Below are 22,576 nucleotides of genomic sequence, written 5' to 3'. Positions count from 1 at the left end.
CATTCGTCGTATCGATCGTGAATATAAACACAAACTCTGGAGCCCTAACATGTTAGCATCGACGACGGTTCTGTTTGGACCCTGGCTGTGGGGACATCTAGTGGTTGATCATAAGAAGCTTCGCCGCGGATCCGCAAAAGCTAAGAATAGCCCCATTCCGTCTCGCGTTTGCCGGACAGCTGTCACGATCGCAGCAGAACACGCTGGTGGGGAATGTCGCCGTTGACTCCTGGAAAGAAAGGTTCATTTCACCGCCACAGGGTTCGCAGCCATTCAACGGCCAAATGTACCTGACATGCTCGATGCGTGTGGCTGAAACGGTCTGGGCAGGCACGATGCAAGCCTCAACAGGGGGTAAGGGATTACGTGGACAGTTTCTCGATTTGGGGTATCTCCACCAGGATGCTCGGAAATAGGCGAGCTGTGGACCTATGGTAGACATGCGACATCGTCTTTGGGGTTTCCGCGGCCTGGCTGCCCTGCAACAAAGGGATTAGTTGCTTTTTCGTCGGCTGAACTCTGGACGGTGTAATCCGAATGTTCGGCCGGCGATGCTGAACGCGATCGCGATTGTACGAGCTGGACACAATTTTTTCCCTCTGTTGGGCGTATCGATACGCGTGTACCTGCATCTGCACCTTGTATTTTGGCCAGAACCGATCAACGGCAGGGATGGCCGATCGGGTGAATCATGCTCATCGCTGCATGAGGCTCAACCAAGACCACATCCTCACCAACGACGATACACAAGTCGCTGCTCAACAGCCTGTCCGATGTGTGCAGAACAACGGTAATTAGAGCATGGCCAGGCAGTTTTATGTGCAGCCAGCGGTGACGATATTTGCTCTCGGTGATTCGCTGTGGCGAGTAGCTAGCGGTTTCAGTGGCATGTGGCTTTTCCCGCTACCCCCTCCCTGCATCCAGCTAGCATGGTCTGGGGACCGGCGCGCGGCGTTGTTCGTCAAAGTAACTCCTTGCACTGCTACTTTTCTTCACTCGCTCTCCCACCCTGCCTTTTCTGCTATTGTGTCCCGAGAGCCTCTTCGCTCGTTCCTCTATCTCTTTGTTTCCTTACCTTGCACAGAGAATCGACGGCAGGCCTTCGTTCAATCGCTGTCGTTACACGTCTCTATTGTACTACTCGTTCAAACGGCTCTCAAAAAGGAAGTGCTCGACGCACACTCTTCCGCCAGCTTCGTTTTGGCAAAACACTCCGGGATCTGCATTCCTATTCACAATACCCACAATACCCCGCCTGCGCGTTCGCAGTGACGAATCGGCACCCACGAACAACTACTAGATTTCCTTTACATGACAAGCAAACGAGCCTCCTCTCAGAGGTCCTTTCGACTCTCCAACCACGGTTTCCAGCCTCTCGACAACGGAAACATGGAGAACCGCGGCGATATCCCCCTCCAGACTGTCGTCAGTCACACCCCCACGCAATCGTCGCCTACGTCCGGCAATGAGAAGTCGGAGAAGTCACACATGTTCTCGCGGGGACGCAGGAAGGTGGCTCTGGCGCCGGTGGACTCCAGGACAGGAGCGCCATTGCCTCCCCGCCCCCATGAAGAGAAGACAGCTCTCAATCGCATGGGCAGGATTTACACCAAGATCCTGAACTGGAGCATCGTCACGCGCTACATGATCTATGTCGCTCCGGTCGCGCTCCTACTAGCCATTCCTATCATTCTCTCGCAAACCGGCACAATCACAGGTTCAATCGGCGGCACAGGCCAGAAGAAGTTCTGGATCTGGATCGAGATCATCTGGCTTAGTTTCTGGGTCATGAAGATTGTGGCACACTTCCTCCCCAACATCTTCGAATTCCTCATCGGTGTGGTCAGCCCTGGTGTCAAGAAATATGCGCTGCTCTTGAGAGCTCTCGAAAAGCCTCTGTCCTTCGTTTTCTGGATGATTGTCAATCAGGCTACATTCCCTGCAGTAAGTTCAGTCAAATTACTTGAACTATCAGCCACTAATTCCGTCTAGCTTATCCGACCTGTTGCTGGCAGAACTGGCGAGAACTATCCAGGATGGATCGGCACAATGCAGTCGGTTCTGCTTGCTCTCCTCGTCTGTACCATCATCATCCTCGCCGAACGCGTCTTGATCCAGCTCATCAGTATCAGCTACCACCGCAAGCAGTTTGATGACAAGATCAAGGAGTCGAAGCGCAACATCTACCTCCTCGGTATCCTCTACGACACTTCGCGAGCGCTTTTCCCCGCCTACTGCAACGAGTTCGCAGAGGAGGATTACATCATCCAGGACACAATTCTGGATCTCGGTTTTGGCAGCAAGGGCAAGGGTACTGCTAAGCATGGTCGCTCAGGCAGTCGCACTCCCATGCGTCTCATCCAAGAAGTTGGCCGAGACGCTGGTCGCATTGGTGATAAGATCACATCCGTCTTTGGTACAATCGCTTCCGAAATCACCGGCAAAAAGGTCTTCGACCCCAACTCTGCTCACTCCGTCGTCTTGACTGCTTTGGAGAGGAACAAGAGTGCCGAAGCTTTGGCTAGGCGTATCTGGATGTCTATGGTCGTCGAAGGCAAGAACGAGCTTTACCTGGAGGATCTTGTCGAGGTCATGGGTCCTGGTCGTCAGGAAGAGGCGGAAGAGTGCTTCGCTGCAATCGACCGCGACGGAAACGGCGACATCAGTTTGGAAGAGATGATCTTGACTGTGACTGACTACGCTAGACAGCGCAAGTCCATCAACTCCAGTATGCACGATGTCGACCAAGCTATCAACGCTCTTGACGGTCTTATCATGACTATCGCTGTCATTGTCTGCATCTTCGTCTTCGTCGCTTTCCTCGCGCCGGCTTTCCGCACCACTCTCGCTACATCCGCGACCGCCCTCCTATCGCTTTCCTTCGTATTCGCGACGACCGCCCAGGAAGTCCTCGGTTCCTGCATCTTCCTCTTCGTCAAGCACCCGTACGATATCGGCGATCGCGTCGACATTACCACCGAGCAGCTCACTGTAGAACACATCGCACTGCTCTACACCGTGTTCAAGCGCGTCACCAACGGAAAGACTGTCCAAATACCTAACATTGTCCTGAACTCGCTGTGGGTGGAGAACATCACACGAAGCAAGGCCATGCGAGAACAAGTTTCGGTGTTCTGCGACTTCGGCACCTCATTTGAGGACATCAATCTACTCAAGATGGAGATGATGAGCTTCGTTCGCGATCCGGCTAACGCCCGCGAGTTCCACTCTGATATTGACATCGAGGTTGTCAGCATTGCTGAGATGAACAAGCTGGAGCTCCGTGTCGAGATCCGCCACAAGAGCAACTGGTCCAACGAGTCTCTCCGCGCGTCTCGACGATCCAAGTTCATGTGCGCGCTCGTTGTCGCTTTGCGCAAGGTCCCGATCAATGGTCCTGCTGGAGGCGACGCTGCTCTTGGCTCGCAAGACAAGCCCACCTGGTCCGTCGCAGTCCCGCCCGCCGAGGCTGTCGCAGCGTACGAGAAATACAAGGCCAGCGCTGATGCCGGTCGTCTACGGCCACTCAACCCCAAGGAAGAGGACACCGGCAGGACTTCTGGCACTGACTACTTGGGCGTCGGAACCGAAGGAAATGCAATTACCGCGCTCAACAACAGGAAGCCAGGTCTAGACACCATCCGCGACGATACCTGGGAAGCCCGCGGCGACGACTCCAGCACCATTGGCCGTCCCAGCACAGACCAAAGACCTGATCTCGACGAAGTCCGCGGTCTCCTCCGCAAGGCCAGTTCCGCCGGAAAGCGAAAGGGCGGCACAACACTCTCGCCATTCGGTTCGCGCGTCTCCGTCGATACACCTCGCCAGAACCCGCCTCCCCCTCTCCCACTCCACGTAGTACCCTCCGGTGGCCAAAGCACGTATGCGCCTCCACCAGGCGGCCCCCTCCCTCTACCATCCATGCCCCGCAGCACTGCACCCGGATCGCCTAGTTCCATTTCCACGGGCCAGGTAGAAGAGTACTCATACCAGACTATGGTTCCACCACCTCGCTCGCGCAGCCGACCCCGCGCTCCACAAGTCGAAGAAGACGAGGGTGAAAGGAGGTGGGATATCAATGCGAATGCGCCACAACGCGCCCCATCGAATAATAACCCGTATAGGAGTCCGGGGTCGCCGCAGCAGGGTGGGTTTCAGCAGCAGTTTAAGAGGGAGTAGAACTCCCGTATAAGCTAGGGTCGTGAGCATGAAGTTTCAAAATTCCTGTAATGTCTTTTTCTTTATATCTATTTAGATGGAATCTTAGCATGGCATTGGTGATGGTGGTGGTGTCTTGAAGACGCTGGCCTCACTGTGGCGTTTATATTGCTTGGTAGTGTGTGGGCTCATGAGATGAGCTGAATATCAATTACTACCGTTTAAAACTTCATCTTATCTGACGTCTCGCATTGGTCTGTTTGTCATGTGAGCAACTATCGCTGATCGAGACTGCGGAGCTACGGGGTCGCGCACGTGAGTTTCAACTCGAACTACGGGTATATAAGCCCCTCCTCTGCGCCCCAGACCTGATTTCTTCATTCCACACTTCCTCCTCTTGTGTCCAAAAAGTCAATACGTTTTGGGCATGGAGCAAGAACCTTTTCCAAAATCTATGTATCTATGGTGCATGTGATAAGCCGCCTGCTCGAAAACAAAAATACCGTTTGGAATGAATATCCAAAATGCCGCCTCCAACAACCCATGTCGACTTCTCCTCTGCCACTGCGCCTTTATACCAAAAAGGAACATGGAAATTTCGCATGAGAGGCTGCGTGGTACAAAACATAACGAACCATTGAGGAATGGAGTGCGGAGTCTGCCCTCCTCTCTGGGTACCAAAACAACTATGCACGGAAGCCATGTCCAGTTCCGCTCTGCGACTACACTTATACCGAAAAGCACATTGACATTATGGCATGAGAAGGGCCAAGAAGATCAAAAATAAGTTGAAGCTGGATCATGAAGAGAGAGAGAGGCGGCGTTCCGATTCACGACAAAGAAGCCAGATCCAGAAAGCCAATCATGCAAGATTGATGTTGCGGCGCTCTCCTGCTCCTCTCGAAAAGCTCATCCATTGCCTGTCATGGTTCTCAAGGTTGCATAAAGTCTTCTCTTCTCGCTGCGAGAGTTGTGTTCTTCATTCCACAACTTCCTGTTTTATCTACCAAAACGACTGGATGACTTCCCTATGGAGAAGACTTCTCTTCTCAAAAAATACTCAGAAGCCTAAGGCATGATCTGCTGTCCAGAGGAAGACCTGGATTTATGGACTTCGAAAGCAAAAGTTGACAAGGACTATGTCTGTCCCTGGCTCTCTGGTTGCTCTTTATCAAATCATGAATTGCAATGAGGCATGGAGAGTCTGTGGCTCTGAAAAGTGTGAGGAAATGCTATAATGTGGCGAGCTGGTCTGTTTTATCAAAACTCAAAGTTAGGGCTGCATGTTCCGCGCTTCCTCCGCCTCGCTCTGAAAACGTCCACATGGATGTGACATGACTCTCGGAGCATATAAATACTTCTCATTTACGCCTCTGGGCTTCTATCCTTTACTCCACACGTTGTTGTGGCTTTCTCCAAAAGCTCCATGAAATAGCAGAATGTCTGCGGTGTCTTCCCCAAAAAGCTGGCCAGAGTGGGTGATGGCGCGTCCGCCTGAAAGTAATCCTGAAGTCACGAACCAAAAAACAATCACGGATTATTACATGGCTGTCTCTGCCCTCCCCTCCGCCATATACAAAATTCAGCTACGCCAATCTCATGGAGAGGCTGTGAGCTGGAAGCAGACTGCCACTTTCCATATGTGCTGGCACCTGTGCTTCGATCAAATATTCAACCATCACTTTCATGGTGTGGAGTCTTTCTTCCCACAATCAAGAACAAAGCAGGGTCATCGATGGCTCTCGCAGCATATAAAGCCTCTTACTTCTCACCTGTCTTTCTCCTTTCTTCTTACCACTACCGTACTTGCTGTGTTCTCCAAAATGGTTCTGACAGCATGTTTATAAGCTGCGGTGCCTGTCGCTTCCCAAAGCTGCCAATGTAACTATCATGTGAGAGTGTCTCGTCCTTCTCAAAAATCATCGGGCTAAGCTGGATGTGCGAGAGCGAGGAGTAGTCGCCCAAACATGACTACTACCTGTCTTCTATCTTAAAATTCATGTCGATATTGTTCATGGGTCCCGCTCGTCGATCTAAAACGGCGTTTCCCAGAAGGCATGTGAGAAAAACCTGAATGTCGGTATCAATCAAGAAATGTTGCGAAAGCACTTGGTATTCTTGTAATGAGCGAAGACTGTGTGTCCAGTCCACAATTAGGATTTATAAGCACTTTCTTCGCCTCTGATCTTTCTCTCTTACACCATCACTTACCTGGTATTTTCCAAACACTTGATGTCGTCATCGTATGAGACTCTGTTTCTCAAAAACTTGCGACTATTTCGGCATGTCGAAAGATCCCCCGCTTCGAACACTTACTTCTACATCGCCACGAGCTTTTGCTTTTAGAAAGTCACGCACTAGCCACCCATGTGTAGAGACGTCTCCTGGTCTTCCAAAATACACTCGCCGTTCGCTTCATGCAAGAATATGGGGAAAAGGTTGAGATATAAAATCACACTCTGTTGCCTCTCACTCCTCTTACACCAGCTTTTCGCCTGTCTCTTCAAAGTGACAAGGTATTATACATATGCGAGTCTGTTTTCCAAAACTTTTCCCAAAGGTTGTATGTGCGGAGATTCGCCAGTCGCTAGCAAACACTAAACGGTAGCTTTGATGGGTACTCGCATTCGGAAAGCAAGATCGCATACTTTTATGTGCGCAAACGTCCGGTGCGTCCTCTCACAAAGGAGCTTCTGAAGAATGTGGCGATGGAAAAATGCCCAGGTAGAGATATAAACCCCAACTCGCCAGCTCCTTCCATCACTCTCTTTCATACCAAAGCCTTGCTCTCTTTTTCTAAAACATGTTTCTCTGGCGGCTATGGGCGTTCCTTTTCGAAATGACAAAGATGCCGTTTCATGGAAAGAGACTGTCTGACCTCTAAAAACATTGGAGCAACTTGCCCCTAGCCATCCGCTACGAAAAGTATCAAAAAAAGATCACATGTGGGAAGCGCTGAGCGCACGTTATCAAAGCCCAGAAAGAAGCCTGGTCTACGATGTAAAGTCTACATCCGCACACTCCTCTTTCTTCCTTTCTATTGCCCTCACTCTAGCTTTCTTCTCTAAAACGACATACCACGTCGTTCGATGAGAGCTCTTTTTCGAAACGTTTACACGAATATGCTATGGGTGAAGTGCTTCTGGCTACTATAAACACTTACACTACTCTTTCATGTCTGTTTCTATTCAGAAGAAGGCAAAAAGGTGGTGCATGTGTGGAGACACTGTACAACTTTCCAAAGCCACACATTTCGCCCCCATGCTGAGATGGAGCTGATCATGAGCTGTAAGACGCACTGCTTCCGCGCTCGGGTTCTAAATATATGTGTATTGATACACACTTCGAAAAACTTCCTGGCCCAGATCATGTTGGGAGAGTGACTTGCGCCAAGCCGTTCCGGAGGTTGAAATCAGGATTCAACAAGACCATGTGAAAGCTGTAGGTCAGCTGGAGCGGGTACAAAGACCTCTCTACTGGCCCTCAGCTTCTTTCCTCATACATTCTTCACCTGTTCCCAAAACACCAAAAAGGGTAATCTCCAATCCCTATGACTGAGTCCAGACTTTCAAAATTTACAATGGAAACCGCATGTTGCGGACTTCTGCTACTAAAGCAACCCTAGCGACACGGGCATTTCCTTTCCTCAAGGCGTCGAAAACGTAGCACTTGACCAAAAGGATAGCCCTACTTGTCGGATCTGTTTGCCCGGGAGATTCTCGTCGAAAATCACTTAAGGATAAGAAAAGACTGACATGATCTTGAAAGCCGCGGCATCTCCATATATTCTTTCGGGTGCTATAGCGATTGATGCTTGCGTACGCACTATCCAGTACTGGAGCTCAGCTCTCGTATTCCAAAACACTTTGCAGAGGTATCAATGTGCTGCTCTCGCGCAAGCATGCCGTAAAATCGATCCCTGCGGTAATTTTCTCTAATAGCAATCGCTTAATCTGTGCGAAACCCATTTACCGAAAACGCTCGCTTTTAAAACAGGTAACGGAAGCTCTCCAGCGCCATTGTGATATCAGGACCACTTCGGCAGCAGTGAATGCGCCGCCAAATGTGGTAGCCATGACTTCGGTTCGTATCGAGGTGTTTTCATGAAGACCAGTGTCAACTATGCCTCCGATACCTAATTGTAGCTATCATCAACTACTTCTGTCTGACTGAAAGCCCTGTAGTTTTGCTCGTATGCGCCAGGACGCAGTAAGAGAACATGCATACAGTGGGCACTCGAAAACAGCATGTCGACGAGTAGGGGCGGTGAAATGCGCTCAGGCGTAGCCGGTCAATACATACCATTGACATGTGGAAACCAGCCGAATTGGCCACTCGACACGCAGAAGTGAAAACAATGCTAGGCGTGGGACTTCGAAAAGTCATGACCCATCCCACCTATCACATCCAGTACGACCTACTGGGTTATCAAAGCCTCTATCAACATGCCTTTTTTCGCCTCTAGCACTCGCCGTGAGACTTTACCCAGCTCTTTCCTCAACGACGCTACGGAATCTACCTGTACGCCTTCCACTTACTGATCCAGATCCTGCGTCGAGGCGTTCGAACTCTGGCTTCCAGCAGCTGCTTCTGCGAGTGCTGCATAGTTTGGAGATGGTCTGAAGGAGATATTCATCTCTTCATCAGTCGCTCCCTGATTCAATCCATCGGGATATACCAAGGCGGTTGAGTTCTTGGGAGCCTTGAAGCCTATTAAGAATGTCAGCGCACGTATAGCAAGTGTTTAATAGCAGACCTACCACCATTGTTGAGTACGATCGTGAGGATGGATATTTTGTACTTGGCACCGACCCACAACGCGCTCGAAGGTGCCGCGCACATGAAGCTGCCATCTCCAACAACCTGGCAGATGAGCGTCGGCTTATGCGCACTATCCGCAGTGACGGCCGCATCGTCTGTGGCCATCTTGACACCCAGTGCTGCGCCATCACTCCAGCCAATACCAGTTGCCCCGCAATTGATCCAACGGCCAGGTCTATCGGCCTGAATTTGATCAGAGAGAAGCTGCCCGCATGCCACAGCCTCGACCACGAATAACGTTGTGTCCGGAAGAATCTGTTTGAGAAGATGGCCAATGTTGCTCGCGCCAAGAGATTGCTCGTCGCCCAAGTGACATCGTGCCGCGATTTCAACGAGTTTCTTTTTATGCCTATCTGCAAGAACCTTTTCGCGTTCCAGGAATGAAGGCTATTGTAGCGTCCCATGTAAGGGAGAGGTCGTGATGTGGGAAAGAATTTGTTTCAATGCAGTATAACATTCAGCCCTCCACTGTCCATGCGCTGGGAAGAAGGAGACTGGAATGCGTTCGTTCAGAGGATCGATGTCGATCTGGTATATGCGCGTGCCTCTCGGTGGCGGATTTACCGATGGAATCCAAGGGACGTCGCAGTCGAGGAGTAAGATCATGTCAGCATCGCGTGTGCATTCATCGGTGCTAAGACGGAAGCCTTGCGAAGCCGGGTGTGAGAAAGGAAAGCAAAGGTCGCTGCCTCCAGTGTTATGCACTCGCAAGCCAGGGATGAGATCTGCCAGAGCGACCAGTTGTTCGGGACAACGCCTGTCTCTTCCTGAGTATCCTGTGATTACCAGTGGGCGCTTGCTCCCGACCAAGTCCTGTGCTACCTAAAGAGTAAACACATCATGTAAGTAGGATGTCTTGCAAGCGTATAGATGTAGAACTTGCCTTTTCAACCGCATCAGCTGGCAGAGCACTGGGACCGACGGCTTTCCACTGTTCCTGATCCAACCGGTAAGGCTCCTCGATTACCTCCGCAAGTGTTTCTCGTGCGCTTGCAACATAGACTGGTCCTTTGGGTCCGCTGTTTGCAAACTGCAGCGCACGTGCAACGGTCTGCTTGACGTTGAGGCCTGTCCGGATCTCGCCAGTATATCTGCAATATTGGCGGACAATAGCTTTCTGATCAGGCGCTTCCTGCAGCCAGTGCATATACTCTGTTCGTGACCCCGTCGTCTCTCCAGCCTCAGTGTAGGGACACATTCCGGCGAAGATGAACACAGGCGCCCGCCCGACGCTTGCATTGTGTAGGCCCTGTCCAAGCGCTTGCGTGCCCACGTCGACATGGACTACGACAGCTTGCGCCCGGCCAGATATCCTCGCGTAGCCATCTGCCATCGAAATAGCTGTTATCTCGGATGGGCAGGTTATGAATCGGGGCCATTTGCCTGGCCGCTCTCTCTTGCCCTTGACGATGGCCTCGATGATAGACGGATGGTCTGAGCCCACATTGACGAAGCAGACGGTGATGCCGGCCTGGAGCAACTGTTAGTGACCACGATGTTTCCAAAGTCGCGTATGCCCGTGTGGTAGCAGTATAGACTCACCTCCCACAAAGCCTCGAAGAGCGCGAAAGCCGTGGTGTACCTGCAATGCTGTCAGTGAAATACTTGAAATGTTACTTTTAGGCCGGCGAACGAAGAAGTTAGTGGCGATGGACTAGAAGTGACGCTTAGAGGAAAATTGGGGTGGTATTGGCGAGAAGCAACGCTGATTGTGGTGGTTGCCGGTCGCTCAGTTCGCAACGCGATTGCATGTATCGAGGGCCGGCGCGAAGCTATGAGTACATCTGGGGGATGCTGATACGACGGAACGCTGGACAATGTCGACAGGTACCTGCGCGGTGCAAAGAAGCTCGCGTGCTTGCTCGCAGCAACATCAAACACGTGTATGCGCATGTTGACAAGTCCGAAGGTGTGTTGTGGTTGTTCAGACGTGCGGGACAGAAGACAGATCTGACCCTTGACACGTTACTACTGGGACATCAGCATCAGCCTGTTTCACTGCGTGATCAGTGGGTTTTATCAGCGTTCTATCGCAGAATTGCCATGATATATCTTGTCTGGTTGTTCAGCAGTACTCCTGCTTCTGTCGGCGTTCAGGTCCACCTAATCGGCGTTCACCTATCGGACGCGTCCGGGATTATCCCGAAGTTAGCGCTAATGTCTAGCGCCGGGGCTGATACTCAGCCCCCGAGCTCAGGATCACGATAGGAGAACACGACAATTCCGGCTCTACTGGAGAGCGGCTGCAAGTCGACCGGTCATTCCGCTTCCGGGTACCGTATTCTGTAGCAGGAGCGGGAGCAAGTGCCACTCAATGGTAGTCGTAAAATGATGGTCCCAGGCGCGAACGGTCACGCGAAGTGAGAGAGACTAACGTATACTGACGGCAGGCACAAGGCCTGAGGCGCCTGCGATGCGCATAGCTTGGCACGTTTATGAGCAAGCCAATAACAAGATGCCGGCTGTGTCAACGCCGGTAAGCACTTCCCGCTGACAGCTCGCGACAGGAACACAAGAGTTAAGCGGGCCCGCTCCGATTCTGCCAAGCTTGTCTCGTGCTATCACCAGCTTTGTTCCCTATTCACCGCCAACGCCCGTGACCAATTTGAAGAATACCATCACCGGTTCTACGGTAAACCGCATGCCACGAATAAAATTGAAACAACATTCCGGGCTATCGCACGACTTAGCCGTGCGACAAACATGTAAGAGAAGTGTGGGTGGTCAATAGTGAAGATGGGGATCATGAACAGCAAAAGAAACTTGGTAACAAGAGAACCCGATTACCAATGGACATTGGGGTGCATAGCGCAGGGTCAGATTGAGGATGAGGCTATGTTGCAGGAACTGCTTGAAAGCAACCGTGCGAGACCGAACGAACAAAACCAGTACGGACTCAGCCCTTTCATGTATGCGGCAAGCAGGGCATCCGCGGCGATCGTGAAGGTCTTTCTTGCTAGCGGCAAAGTCGATCCGGATCTGCGTGGCCCGAAAGGACGCATGCCTTTGTCGCGTGCTGCAGGTGAGAAGCGTGAAGCGATTGTATCAATGCTTCTCGAGAGCGACAGGGTGGATCCAGACTCTCGAGATAACGAAGGTCGAACGCCTCTGTCGTATGCGGTGGAAGTGGGGAGCGACGCAATCGTTGAGAAATTTCTCTCGAGCAGCAGGGTAGACCCAGACTCTCGAGATGCAAACGGCCGAACGCCCCTATCGTACGCTGCTGGCAAGGGATGCAACACAATCGTGAGAATGTTGCTGGACAACAAACACGTTGACCCAGACTCGAGGGACACGAGTGGCCGAACTCCATTGTTATGGGCCGCACAAAACAAGCCCCGAGATCTCACGATATTGCGGGGTTTGCTAGAAACTGGCAAGGTCAATCCTGCCTCTCGTGATGAGCAAGGCCACACATCTCTTTGGTGGGCTATTGGAAACGGATGCGAAGAACTTGTCATACTTTTGATTGAGACAGGGCAAGTGGATATAGAAGCAAAGGAAAAGTCGACCGGTCGAACTCCACTGACTCATGCGGCACGGTATGGGAACGAACCAATCGTGAAAGCGTTACTAGGCGTGAGTAACGTGGACTTGAACTCAAAAGACAATGAAGGAATCACGCCACTCATGTGGGCGGCTGAGTACGGACATTCGAAGGCTGTGGACTTACTACGCGGCGATGATCGACTTCATCGAGATCTAGAAGAACACAGTGGCCTCGAGATTGACGCTCGGTATCTTGCTCACTGGGAAAGGTCATGCACCCGGCAGCACGGTAAAAGCTGTGTGCCGTCACCTGTTGAGGACCGACTGCCTCACCGGATTCCTGATTGGGTCATTGACACGGCAGAAGGTTGTCTAGTACCCGGTCACAACGTGTCTAAATACATAGCTTTGAGCTATGTATGGGTCGCCGCAGACGCAAGCACTGATGTGCCCATGGCCGAGAGACTGATGCTAACACAGAAGAACCTAGCTCGGTTTCAAGAGCGGGGCTATCTGCAAGGGGATATACTTGTATGTCTTCCACAAACGGTGAAAGACGCGATTGTCCTTGTACAGAAGTATGAGGGAAGATATCTGTGGGTTGATTGCCTATGTATCGTGCAAGATAGTGAGAGAACACGCGATCAGGTTGACAACATGGGGGAGATATACGCTGGCGCGTACCTGACCATAATTGCCGCGACCGCGTCGGGACACCTGAACACACGGAAATCGATCAATCGTTATATTTACAGCCTAGATCCTACTACCGAACGACTATATAACCAGCTTGTTGAAACAAAATGGGCCACTCGTGGATGGACCTTTCAGGAACAAATGCTATCGAAGAGAGTCATTGTCTTCCTTGATGGAAACGTATTTTGGGATTGCCAGCGATGCGTCTGGAACAGGGATGATCTCACCCCAGAATCCACACCAAGTACTTCATTCATCAGACCGTACTACGACACCGCTCGGCAGATATCCACCATGTCTCGGCCCGATCTCGACATGTATATCGATATGATTAGCTTGTACAACAGTCGCGACCTAACGTACCCGCAGGACGCGCTACCGGCGATATCTGGCGTGTTGAGTACACTTGAGCGTACTTTCGTTTCTGGTTTCGTCAGCGGCCTTCCCTGTGCATTCCTAGACCTCGCGCTGCTATGGCAACCTTACAGTACAGCAAGCCGTAGAGTGGCCAAAGAAGGAGGTACTGTTGCACCAAGAAGAAGTCTACCATCATGGTCATGGTGCGGTTGGCAATGCCCGGTGGACCCTCACAACCTCCGTTCGAGGTTCGACAACCTTGAGGAAGATGACCTCGGGGAAACCACCAGCCCTACTCCATCGACTTGGCAAACACACCGACTTGTGCAGTGGTATGCTTTGTCCGAAGATATGCAGCACACGTCGCGCATTGACGAATGTGATTCTCTACCCACGCGCGAAGAACTTGCTCTCGATAGGAACGCTGTACCCCCTGGCACACAACCATCTAGTCGTCAGAGCGAACTTGGATCATCAAGAGAACGCCAAGATGCTGGTTCGCGTTCTGTATTGCAGCTTCGAAAAAACTGGCCATTCCTCTCGTGCACAACAAGTACGGCATCACTTCGCATCAAAGCCGCCCTCAAAGCGGGACATCGTCCTGGTGGCCCAGGCTTCTATATTGGGCCATCGGTATTCCAACTTCGTCGATTTGCCTGTGAGCCAGCACGATCAGAAATGTGTTATCTCGTATGTCTGGAAGACAAGAGACGGCGTCCAGCCGGCGTACTACGTCAGATGAATGGTGACAGGGCTGAGCCCGGCGATAAGATTGAGCTAGTCGCCTTGTCTACGGGGACTTTACGGTCTACGGAGGCTTTACGATCGGGGCATCTTTGGAACGTTGGAGGAGATGGCGGACCTCTGTTCAATCAGGCGATGGAATCAAACGCCGATGATACATGGTCTTCTGAATTTCTGGGTGAGTAGCATGTCAAGCCTTGCAACGCCAACAAAACCCTCATATATTTGACCTACATGATCTCGGACTAACCCTAGTAGAACTGCAGAAAGAAGTGAAGAAATACGGTAAAGAAAGTGAATCTGGCTGGGAATACCACTTCTACAATGTTCTTTGGATCGAACGCAAGGGCGAGATCTTGTATCGGAAGGCAGCTGGGCGTGTACCGAAAGTTGTCTGGGAGGCAAATTGCACGAAGCCTGCAAAAATCATTCTTGGCTGATACTCCGCAAGAGCAGCGACAACAACTGTTATTGACAGATATCAGACTTCAGTCGCACTGTTCATGTTTACAAACTCAGTATGATATACAATGAGTCATTTCGCGCTAATCGGCCAAGCATCGGTCATACCCAGATATAAAAGTGAACGTCCAAGATCGAAAAGATCCAACAAGCATATTGTTAACTCCAAGTTGGACTATTCCAATACTCGTGGTTTCCAAAAGATGATAGTAGATATCCTCCACGACATCCGCATCTGGACCCTATTTGCCCTCCTCGGCGGCATCCACATCTACATCCAGAACCACCGGCGCCGCCCACCCTTCCCTGTGATAAACACCCACGCAAACGACTTCCTCGACCGAAAAGCCAACCATGACTACACCACCAATGCCTCCGCCCTACTAACCACCGGCCTCACCACCCACCCCGGCAACCCCTTCGCCCTCGCCCTCCCCAACGCCTACAAAGTTGTCCTCCCAGCTTCTCTGACCAACTTCGTCAAATCAAACCGAGATCTAGATCACAGGGAGTTAGTGCGTCAAGACTTCTACGCAGGATACCCCGGTTTCGAAGCTCAAGATGTGTTGCACGCGTCTGGGGACATGCTGTTGGACATCATCAAGACGAAGCTAGGGCATAATGACAGTGTTATGCCTGTTCTGAGCGAAAAATTGGATAGTGCATTGCGTGTGCACTGGGGTGAAGAGAGGGAGTGGCGGATGCTGAACTGGCATGCCGATACAACGGTTATAATTGCGTGCGCTGCTTCGTCGGTTTTCGTTGGACCGGAGAAGTGTGAAGACGAGGAGTGGTTGAAACTTGTGCAGGAATATGTCATGGCATATTTCTCAGCAGTGGAAGAGCTGCACGCGTATCCAGCATGGTTACGACGCATTATCCAGCGATTCTTCTCTGCCAATGCATCTGCATGCCGGAGACACGTCGCCCGCGCGAGGCAAATCATGAGAGACGTCCTCGCGGATAGGCAACGCCGAGTTGAAGAAGCGAAGGAAGAAGGCAGAGATATACCCGTTTGGAACGATGCGCTTGCGTGGACGCAGGCTGCGCCAGGAGGCAAAGAAGCGGAGGCGGGCGACTTGCAGCTGTCGCTTGCTATGGCAGCCATGTTCACTACGAGCGAGTTGTTCAGACAGGTTCTGATTGATGTGGCATCGCATCCGGATATCATCGCGCCGTTGCGAGAAGAGTCGCGGCAGCAGGTTGCTAAGCATGGCATCTCGGTCGCTGCGACAAATGGAATGGTGTTGATGGATAGTGTCTTGAAAGAGAGTCAGAGAAGGAGTGCCGCCGCAGGTATGTATTGCCCTCCTTTCCTTCGTATCTCCATACGACTCTGTGCATGATATGTATGGGAAAGAAGAACTGACATGTCGAATAGTCGCCCTGGAACGCGTCGCTCTGAAAGACGTCAAACTCCCAAGCGGACTTACACTCCCTCGAGGCACACACATAATGGTCGACTCCACCTCGCTCTTTTCTCCTACACACTACTACGACCCCGACTCTTTCGTCGCAGATCGCTTCCTTCGAAAGCGCGAAGCGGGCGACAAGTTCAGCCAATTCGTGCAATCAGGTTCTGATTATAGCGTGTTTGGCGGTGGGAGACATATTTGCCCGGGGAGGTTTTTCGCAGGGAATGAATTGAAGATGGCGATGGCGCATGTGCTGGAGAAGTATGATATCAGAGTGAAGGAGGGTTATGTGTCGAAGCCATTGGAGATGGGAGTCTACAAGGTTGTAGATCCGATGATGCAGATTGAGGTTAGGAGGAGGGAAAGAGATGAATGTGTATTATAGGAAGTTATTTTTGTGCTGATACTTCGCAAGATCAGCGAGCTATGGTCAACTTTCGGGGTCCACGCCACTATGCGCATGACAGACTTAAGGCCTATAAAGTCTCCAACACTTGCCTTCCCTCCGCTTCTTCTTTATCACACTTCCCTCGTGTTCTCCAAAAAAAAAAGTCATGAACGTCAACACGTGTTGAGTCCGCTGGTCAAAAGCTACATGTCAACAAGCGCATTGCTAGCCTGCCCCGACTCCTACCAAAACAAGAATCACGATGGTCATGAATATGAGCGCGCTGAGCAGGGATAGTTCCAATTTGCGTAAATGAAGGCTGACCGCACCGAGAATGAGGAAACGAAGTCATGATGAAAGAACACTATGGGAATACGTCCAAAACTCGACCGTGCACCTTCGATGTGTCCATCGTGCAGCGCTTTCCAAACGATGGCACAGCGAGCTCGGTTTCCAGTTGCTAGGCCTATAAATACCCCTCGTCTTCCGATACTCTGTCCTTTCAACACCACACTACTTCCCCTTTTTACCAAAAACGAAGACGAAGGAATCATGACTGCGGCTTCAGAATTCCAAGACATAAACCAGATTGCGGCATGACTTCTCGGCTGTCGCTTCAAAATCCTGATCTCGGTACGAATACTTCGAAAGCAATAGCCGAGCTTGTGAGGAGAAACATCAAAAACGATCGAATGAACTGTACATGGAGTGGAAGAGTCGAGCATTCTCCACGGCACAATCTCAAATACTGGGAGTGGACTTCTCATGTAGTATGCTAGCGCATCGGTCGCCATGCGCATATAAAATATTCGCCGCGCACCTTTGTACGATGCATCCTCTTACTACGTTTCTCCCTCTTTCCTCCAAAAAACCTACCCCAAGTCTACGATGACTGGACTTCGCGTCCAAAACCAACAACCAAGCGAGGGATGTTGTGGAAGAGCTCGTATGCCTTTCATTTACAATGAAAATTGGATAAACAAGACGTATGTGTCCAGCTTCTCGCTGGCACTAAAACCACACCATTCAACAACTATGCAATGACGTACCCAAAAGACAAATCGTACCAATGCATGCGCTTGAACGGCACCAAAAAAAGCAAAATCGTAGGCGCCCAAACAACGATAGATACAGACCCATAATATACAATCGCTTTTCGTAAATGCAACACACTCCGTCATGATCATGCTATGATACAATCCTCTCCACTTCGATCCGCCTCCCCGCGCCATCAACTCTATTACCCAACTCCGCATACATGTCCCAAAGATACTTCCGATGCAGAAAGACTTCGCCTTGCATCTGCACGTCATCGCTCGCATCGTCCATCGCAAGCCCGATTTTCAGATCTACATAGGCGGGTATCGCGGCTAGTAATTCTCTGAAGAAGGCCTTGTGGACGAATGGTGTTGTGGACCACTCATGGAATTCTGGATGCGACCATTCGTAGTACCGAGGATGGAGGGTTGGGACGATGCGGAGGAACTGTAGTGATGGCAACGCGGAGAAGAAAGAAGCCCAGTCGACGTAGCGGTTCATTCGTATAGCGTCTTTTAGCTGGAGCTCAACTTGTAGTCGTTTGACGCGTGACAGGTCCCAGCCGTGTGGGATGTCGTAGGTCGGGACGGGGAGTTTGTTGAGGGAGATGGCAAACCAGTTGTTGGTGTACATGCAGTCTGTTGCTTCGCCGGCTAGTCTCTGAGAGGCACGGAGAAGTTCCAAGTGCAGGAGTGGTTCTGTTTCGGCTGTTCGGGGACATACTGGGCGTTTTCCTGTTGAAAGTCGCCGTTGGTTCAGCCGTTCCCGTGACTTGAGTGCGGCCAGGCGTTTCTTCCGGTCATTGAGTATGGTCGTGGCATCGAGTATGGGTAGAGAGCGCGATGTTCTGCGCACGACGAGGTGTGAGTAGACTTCGTCCCTGATTTCCTGCGGTAGTTCGAAGAAGCGAAAGGGCCTGCCGTTGGTGATGCGTTGCGTCACCACTGCGTTGGATACGCGACGAGGCCTCCGGGGCGGTATCGTTCTCGGCCGCCGTTCATGCTGTACCCCGTGAAGCGCGCGACTGAGCTCGGCGTCTTTCTTCGAGATATCCCCAGACTCCAGGCCCTTGAGGATGAGTAAACTTGGTAGTAGCTCCTCCAGCATGGAACCTCCCCGACGACGTTGTGGTGCGGCCATCACAGACCAATTGCATAATACAATCTGCTCCTATCAGCCACATGTTGGCGACCATTTTGTTTATGAAGTCGCCTGGACAGGGAAATTGCCTTCATCTTACACTACTGTCAAAATTGCACCAACATGTGGGACCCTGGCTCCCGCGCTGCAGGTCCTGCAGGATCGGAGGTTGCAGGGTGATACCGTGTCGTCGAGGTGTTCGCACCATGTTCAGTACGGCCCTGGTTACCGAGTGACGGGGTCGCAGGATTGTGGTGGAGAGGAGGAGCCGGGCGCGGAGATTGTGGTCCAAGCCGCTGAATCACGACAAGCAATGCGGGAAAGAAGCGGCATCGTCGGCTTTTATTCTGCCAAAACTGTCAGCTGTTCTGTCAGCCGTTCCAATATTTGAGATGGTAGCTGCAGTTATTAGGGCGAGTATCGAAGAAACAATAGCAGAAGAAGTAATTGTATTACCGTAGAGTGCGGTATAGCGAGGCTATGATGTGTCTTAACAGAGGTATTATAGCTTAGTGTTTCAGCCCAAGAAGATATTGCGCATGGCGGAACGCTTAAGCGAAAGCACTAGAATAGAGAAGGCGTTCCCAGGACCTTGGTACGTTCATGCGATCGGTGGTGGGTGATTATTTTGGTGCGTTGCTTCTGGAGGCTGCTAGCCGTCTACGCCTACTTTGGCGTGGCGGAAATACTTCATGCCAACCCAGGCCACGACAACCCACACCCAGCTCGTGACTGCCGTGCAAACGATCAATGCGGGATAGTAGCCCGTAATGGGCAGGGTTGCGTCGTCTTCCAAATCGGGTGGAGCATACGGTGTCTCGCCCACGTCCCAAGCCCAGCTCCAGATTCCGAGGCAAGAGCCCATGCCGACGACGAAAACAATCCACGTTGCTATGAGCACGACCCAGCCCCACCACTCCGTCTCGCTGTAATCCCACTCGTCATCGGGGTCAGCCTCGGCAGGTGTCAGGACTGCCGAGATGGAAGTGCGTCGGTTGCTCCGAGTTGAACGGCGGTGTGCAAGAGATGTCGCAGAGCCCTGGTTGGCACCACTGAAGGAGAAGTCATTGCCGGCGGGAGAGGGGCGGTAGAAGGACATGGTGTCGTCTTCGTCGGTAGTCGAAGCGTAAGGCGCGACCGGGCTCGTCATGGGTGATGCAAGTAGTGAAGGAGCTGGCCGTTCAGGGCCATCGGGTGGGGTGTAAATAAGCGCGGGTGACGACGGGGACAGACGGGCAGCGGGTAGCCATCCACTGTCGGACGAAGAGTTGAGGGGGGCGTTCTCGTAGCTGAAGCGGCCTGGAGCCGAGCCTTCGTCCGAGGGGTCTAAGCTCGTGGTGGTGGTGATTGTGGGTGTTTTGGCCTTGCGCAGAGAGCTGCTCCGTTCACGCATCTTGGCCATGGCGGCTTTCCTAAGGGATCCCTTTCGCTGCCTCCCTTGGCTCTGGCGCAGGGCAGTCGCGATGGAGGACGCCCTCTTCGCACCTTCCGCATCCTGATCGTGCTCCTCGTCGTTGCCTAGTTGTGTCGATGGCGCCTTCCCCATGGCATCCATGGAAGACCTGAGGAAGGCGCCCAGTATGCCTCCCGACTTGCTGCGTCTATGGCTAGACGCGCCGTCCGCCTCGTGCTTCACATCCGCTCCCTCAGCACGCCCCTCATTGCGCGCACCGTTTCCGTCTGGCATGGTTCCCACGTGCGTCAACAGCCATGGAGGACCGAGGTGGTGAATCAAGTGTCATGTTTCGGAGCCAGACCGTCAACGTCAGCGTCATGTTGCGCTCTAGGGTACCAAGCGTAGCGTTCCCTTGCATGCGGGCTAGTCGGGGCCGGATTGGTCGATTCACCGAGTATGGGCCGCCGCATACAGAAGGCCTCCCTCAATTTCCCCTCCACCTCCCGTCCGGGGTTCAACTGCGCTGGTTATCTCGTTAAGCCTGGATTGCGCTGTCGCTAACCGTCACTCATTACCGTCACTCATTTACCACCGTCATGGCTGCGAAAATGCCGCTGCCAGCTCCACCACGGACCCCAACGCCGCCTCCTGACGAGAACGCGCCCCAGCCCGTAGGACTAGGATTCCGAGGCGATCTGGCTGTGGGCGATATGGGGCCTAACAACAATGCGCTGCTGTCGCCCATGTCGGCTACGTTTCCCTCGAAGCAGTATGCGACTCTCGGACCCAGTGACTCAGTTTCGCAGCGGGCGTCGCCGGCGACTCTGTATACACCCGCGAGCGCGACCTTTCCACAGACACCCGCGAGTGCTGCCAGTGGAACCATGGATCTCGACGCGCCCTCTATGAGCGGGTCCGAGAACCCCAATCCCTTCAACTTCCAATCTATTGCCTATCAGCCTGGTCGGCCTCAAATCAAGGCCAATGTGCGTTCTTCTATATAACCCGACGCGCTTATACTAACTTTCGCAGGATATCGGCCGACGACGAGGACACAAGTACAAGCACAGTAGTGTATCGCATCAGATCTTCCTAGAACCCGCACCGCGCGCCCCGCTCCAGCTCCCCGCCTCGCTCCCGATCCCGACCTTCAAAGAGTATCGCTCGTCCATGTCCAAGGATCAGAAGCTGAGGCTGGCATGGTGTTTCTGCCACTTGGTAGTCGCTGGTCTCGTACAGTGGGGCGCGCACGAATCTCTGGCTCTTACGGTGTTGTCGCGACTGATCTTCTACGATGCGCTCGGCGCATTTCTATGTGTTGCCGTTGACGTTGGATCCAACTTCGAGGTATGGAAGCGATCAAGCATACGACACCCGTTTGGCTTTGAGCGTCTGGAGGTTATTGCAGGACTAGGCATGTCTGTCGGGCTACTGTTCATGGGACTGGACCTCATATCGCATGGCTTGACGCACGCGCTCGAGAACAGTGGAGGACACGAGGCGCATCATGCAGACACGCATGAACGAGTATCGCCTGGCAGCATTGATCTTGCAGCCTTGTGTGGCATTGTCTCGACACTCGTCTCGGCAATCCTGCTGAAGAACCACGCGCGCATCGGCAAGGTCATGAGGCTGAGCGCCATCGCTAACCTACCCTCTGTGCTGAGCAACCCTTCGCATTTTCTGACATTATCGTGCTCGACACTGCTTCTTCTGCTGCCATTGCTGAGCATCCAGATGTATGTGTGGCTTGATCGGACCCTTTCATTTTCAGTAGCGTTCTCCATGGTAGCGCTGGGGTGGATTCAGGGATGGACGCTGGGGAAGATGCTGCTCATGTCCTACTCGGGGCCCGGCGTTTCGGACATTATGTACGACCTCGAGACGGACCCAGCCATCAGGGCGGTCGAAGAGGCAAAGTTCTGGCAGGTACACTACGGCCTCTGCCAGGCGAACCTCAAACTACGAGTGCGGAATTTGGAAGAAATTGGGCGCCTGCGCGATCGCATTGGCAGCATGGTGCGGAACCGCTTGGGCGGCGGATACGGGAGCGGCGGGCACAGATGGGAAATTTCGACCCAAATTACACTCGAGAAGGACTGAGGACGCTGGGCGCCGTTGCATATCCGCGATTAGATTCTGCAATAAATCTTCGAACCCCTGTGGCGGGATCATCTCACTAAGACTCAACCGCAGCCCGAACGTTGCCCCAAAAAGCAGTGCGACGCCAGAAAGTTGGTGCACTACGAACATACTTTTGCGGCAGCGCAACGCTGCATGATAGCAGTGCACCCGCTGGTTCCGACGGCAGGTTTGCTGCGGAAAAACGACATCATCTGCGCGAGTGAGACAGCTGGCATCGACGCCTGACGAATGCCCCTGGGCCGACTAAAAGTCTTAGCGAAAGCCCTGCCGACGCTTTCGATCAACAGGCACCCAGTGCGCGCACACCGCTGGCGGCTTGCCCCGTGC

The 22,576-nt window shown here is 52.4% G+C and overlaps 7 protein-coding genes across 7 annotated transcripts; 3 read left to right on the top strand and 4 right to left on the bottom strand.

Annotated features, from left to right (window-relative positions):
* Positions 1-1,389: 1,389 nt before the first annotated feature.
* On the top strand, positions 1,390-4,179 carry J4E93_000785 (uncharacterized protein; the record flags this gene model as incomplete). Its single annotated transcript, XM_049338743.1, has 2 exons — positions 1,390-1,944; positions 1,993-4,179. 2 exons carry the CDS (start codon positions 1,390-1,392, stop codon positions 4,177-4,179), a joined length of 2,742 nt encoding a protein of 913 aa, XP_049204628.1.
* A 4,513-nt stretch (positions 4,180-8,692) lies between these two features.
* J4E93_000784 (uncharacterized protein) lies at positions 8,693-9,084 on the bottom strand (the record flags this gene model as incomplete). The annotated part of the gene is made up of 2 exons (XM_049338742.1): positions 8,693-8,868; positions 8,919-9,084. The coding sequence occupies 2 exons, from the start codon at positions 9,082-9,084 to the stop codon at positions 8,693-8,695; spliced, it is 342 nt and encodes a 113-aa protein (XP_049204627.1).
* A 733-nt stretch (positions 9,085-9,817) lies between these two features.
* On the bottom strand, positions 9,818-10,872 carry J4E93_000783 (uncharacterized protein; the record flags this gene model as incomplete). The annotated part of the gene is made up of 3 exons (XM_049338741.1): positions 9,818-10,450; positions 10,522-10,561; positions 10,811-10,872. The coding sequence occupies 3 exons, from the start codon at positions 10,870-10,872 to the stop codon at positions 9,818-9,820; spliced, it is 735 nt and encodes a 244-aa protein (XP_049204626.1).
* A 4,058-nt stretch (positions 10,873-14,930) lies between these two features.
* Positions 14,931-16,527, top strand: J4E93_000782 (uncharacterized protein; the record flags this gene model as incomplete). The annotated part of the gene is made up of 2 exons (XM_049338740.1): positions 14,931-16,023; positions 16,109-16,527. 2 exons carry the CDS (start codon positions 14,931-14,933, stop codon positions 16,525-16,527), a joined length of 1,512 nt encoding a protein of 503 aa, XP_049204625.1.
* Positions 16,528-17,718: 1,191 nt separating this feature from the next.
* Positions 17,719-18,708, bottom strand: J4E93_000781 (uncharacterized protein; the record flags this gene model as incomplete). The annotated part of the gene is made up of 1 exon (XM_049338739.1): positions 17,719-18,708. The coding sequence occupies one exon, from the start codon at positions 18,706-18,708 to the stop codon at positions 17,719-17,721; it is 990 nt and encodes a 329-aa protein (XP_049204624.1).
* Positions 18,709-19,360: 652 nt separating this feature from the next.
* Positions 19,361-20,395, bottom strand: J4E93_000780 (uncharacterized protein; the record flags this gene model as incomplete). The annotated part of the gene is made up of 1 exon (XM_049338738.1): positions 19,361-20,395. One exon carries the CDS (start codon positions 20,393-20,395, stop codon positions 19,361-19,363), a length of 1,035 nt encoding a protein of 344 aa, XP_049204623.1.
* Positions 20,396-20,700: 305 nt separating this feature from the next.
* J4E93_000779 (uncharacterized protein) lies at positions 20,701-22,207 on the top strand (the record flags this gene model as incomplete). Its single annotated transcript, XM_049338737.1, has 2 exons — positions 20,701-21,090; positions 21,137-22,207. 2 exons carry the CDS (start codon positions 20,701-20,703, stop codon positions 22,205-22,207), a joined length of 1,461 nt encoding a protein of 486 aa, XP_049204622.1.
* Positions 22,208-22,576: the final 369 nt, after the last annotated feature.

The sequence above is a fragment of the Alternaria ventricosa genome (assembly GCF_023758065.1).
Source record: "Alternaria ventricosa strain BMP 2768 chromosome Unknown scaffold_1, whole genome shotgun sequence".
NCBI lineage: Eukaryota > Fungi > Ascomycota > Dothideomycetes > Pleosporales > Pleosporaceae > Alternaria > Alternaria ventricosa.
Note: the sequence above shows the minus strand (reverse complement) of the source record. Positions and strands in the feature narration are given on the sequence as shown.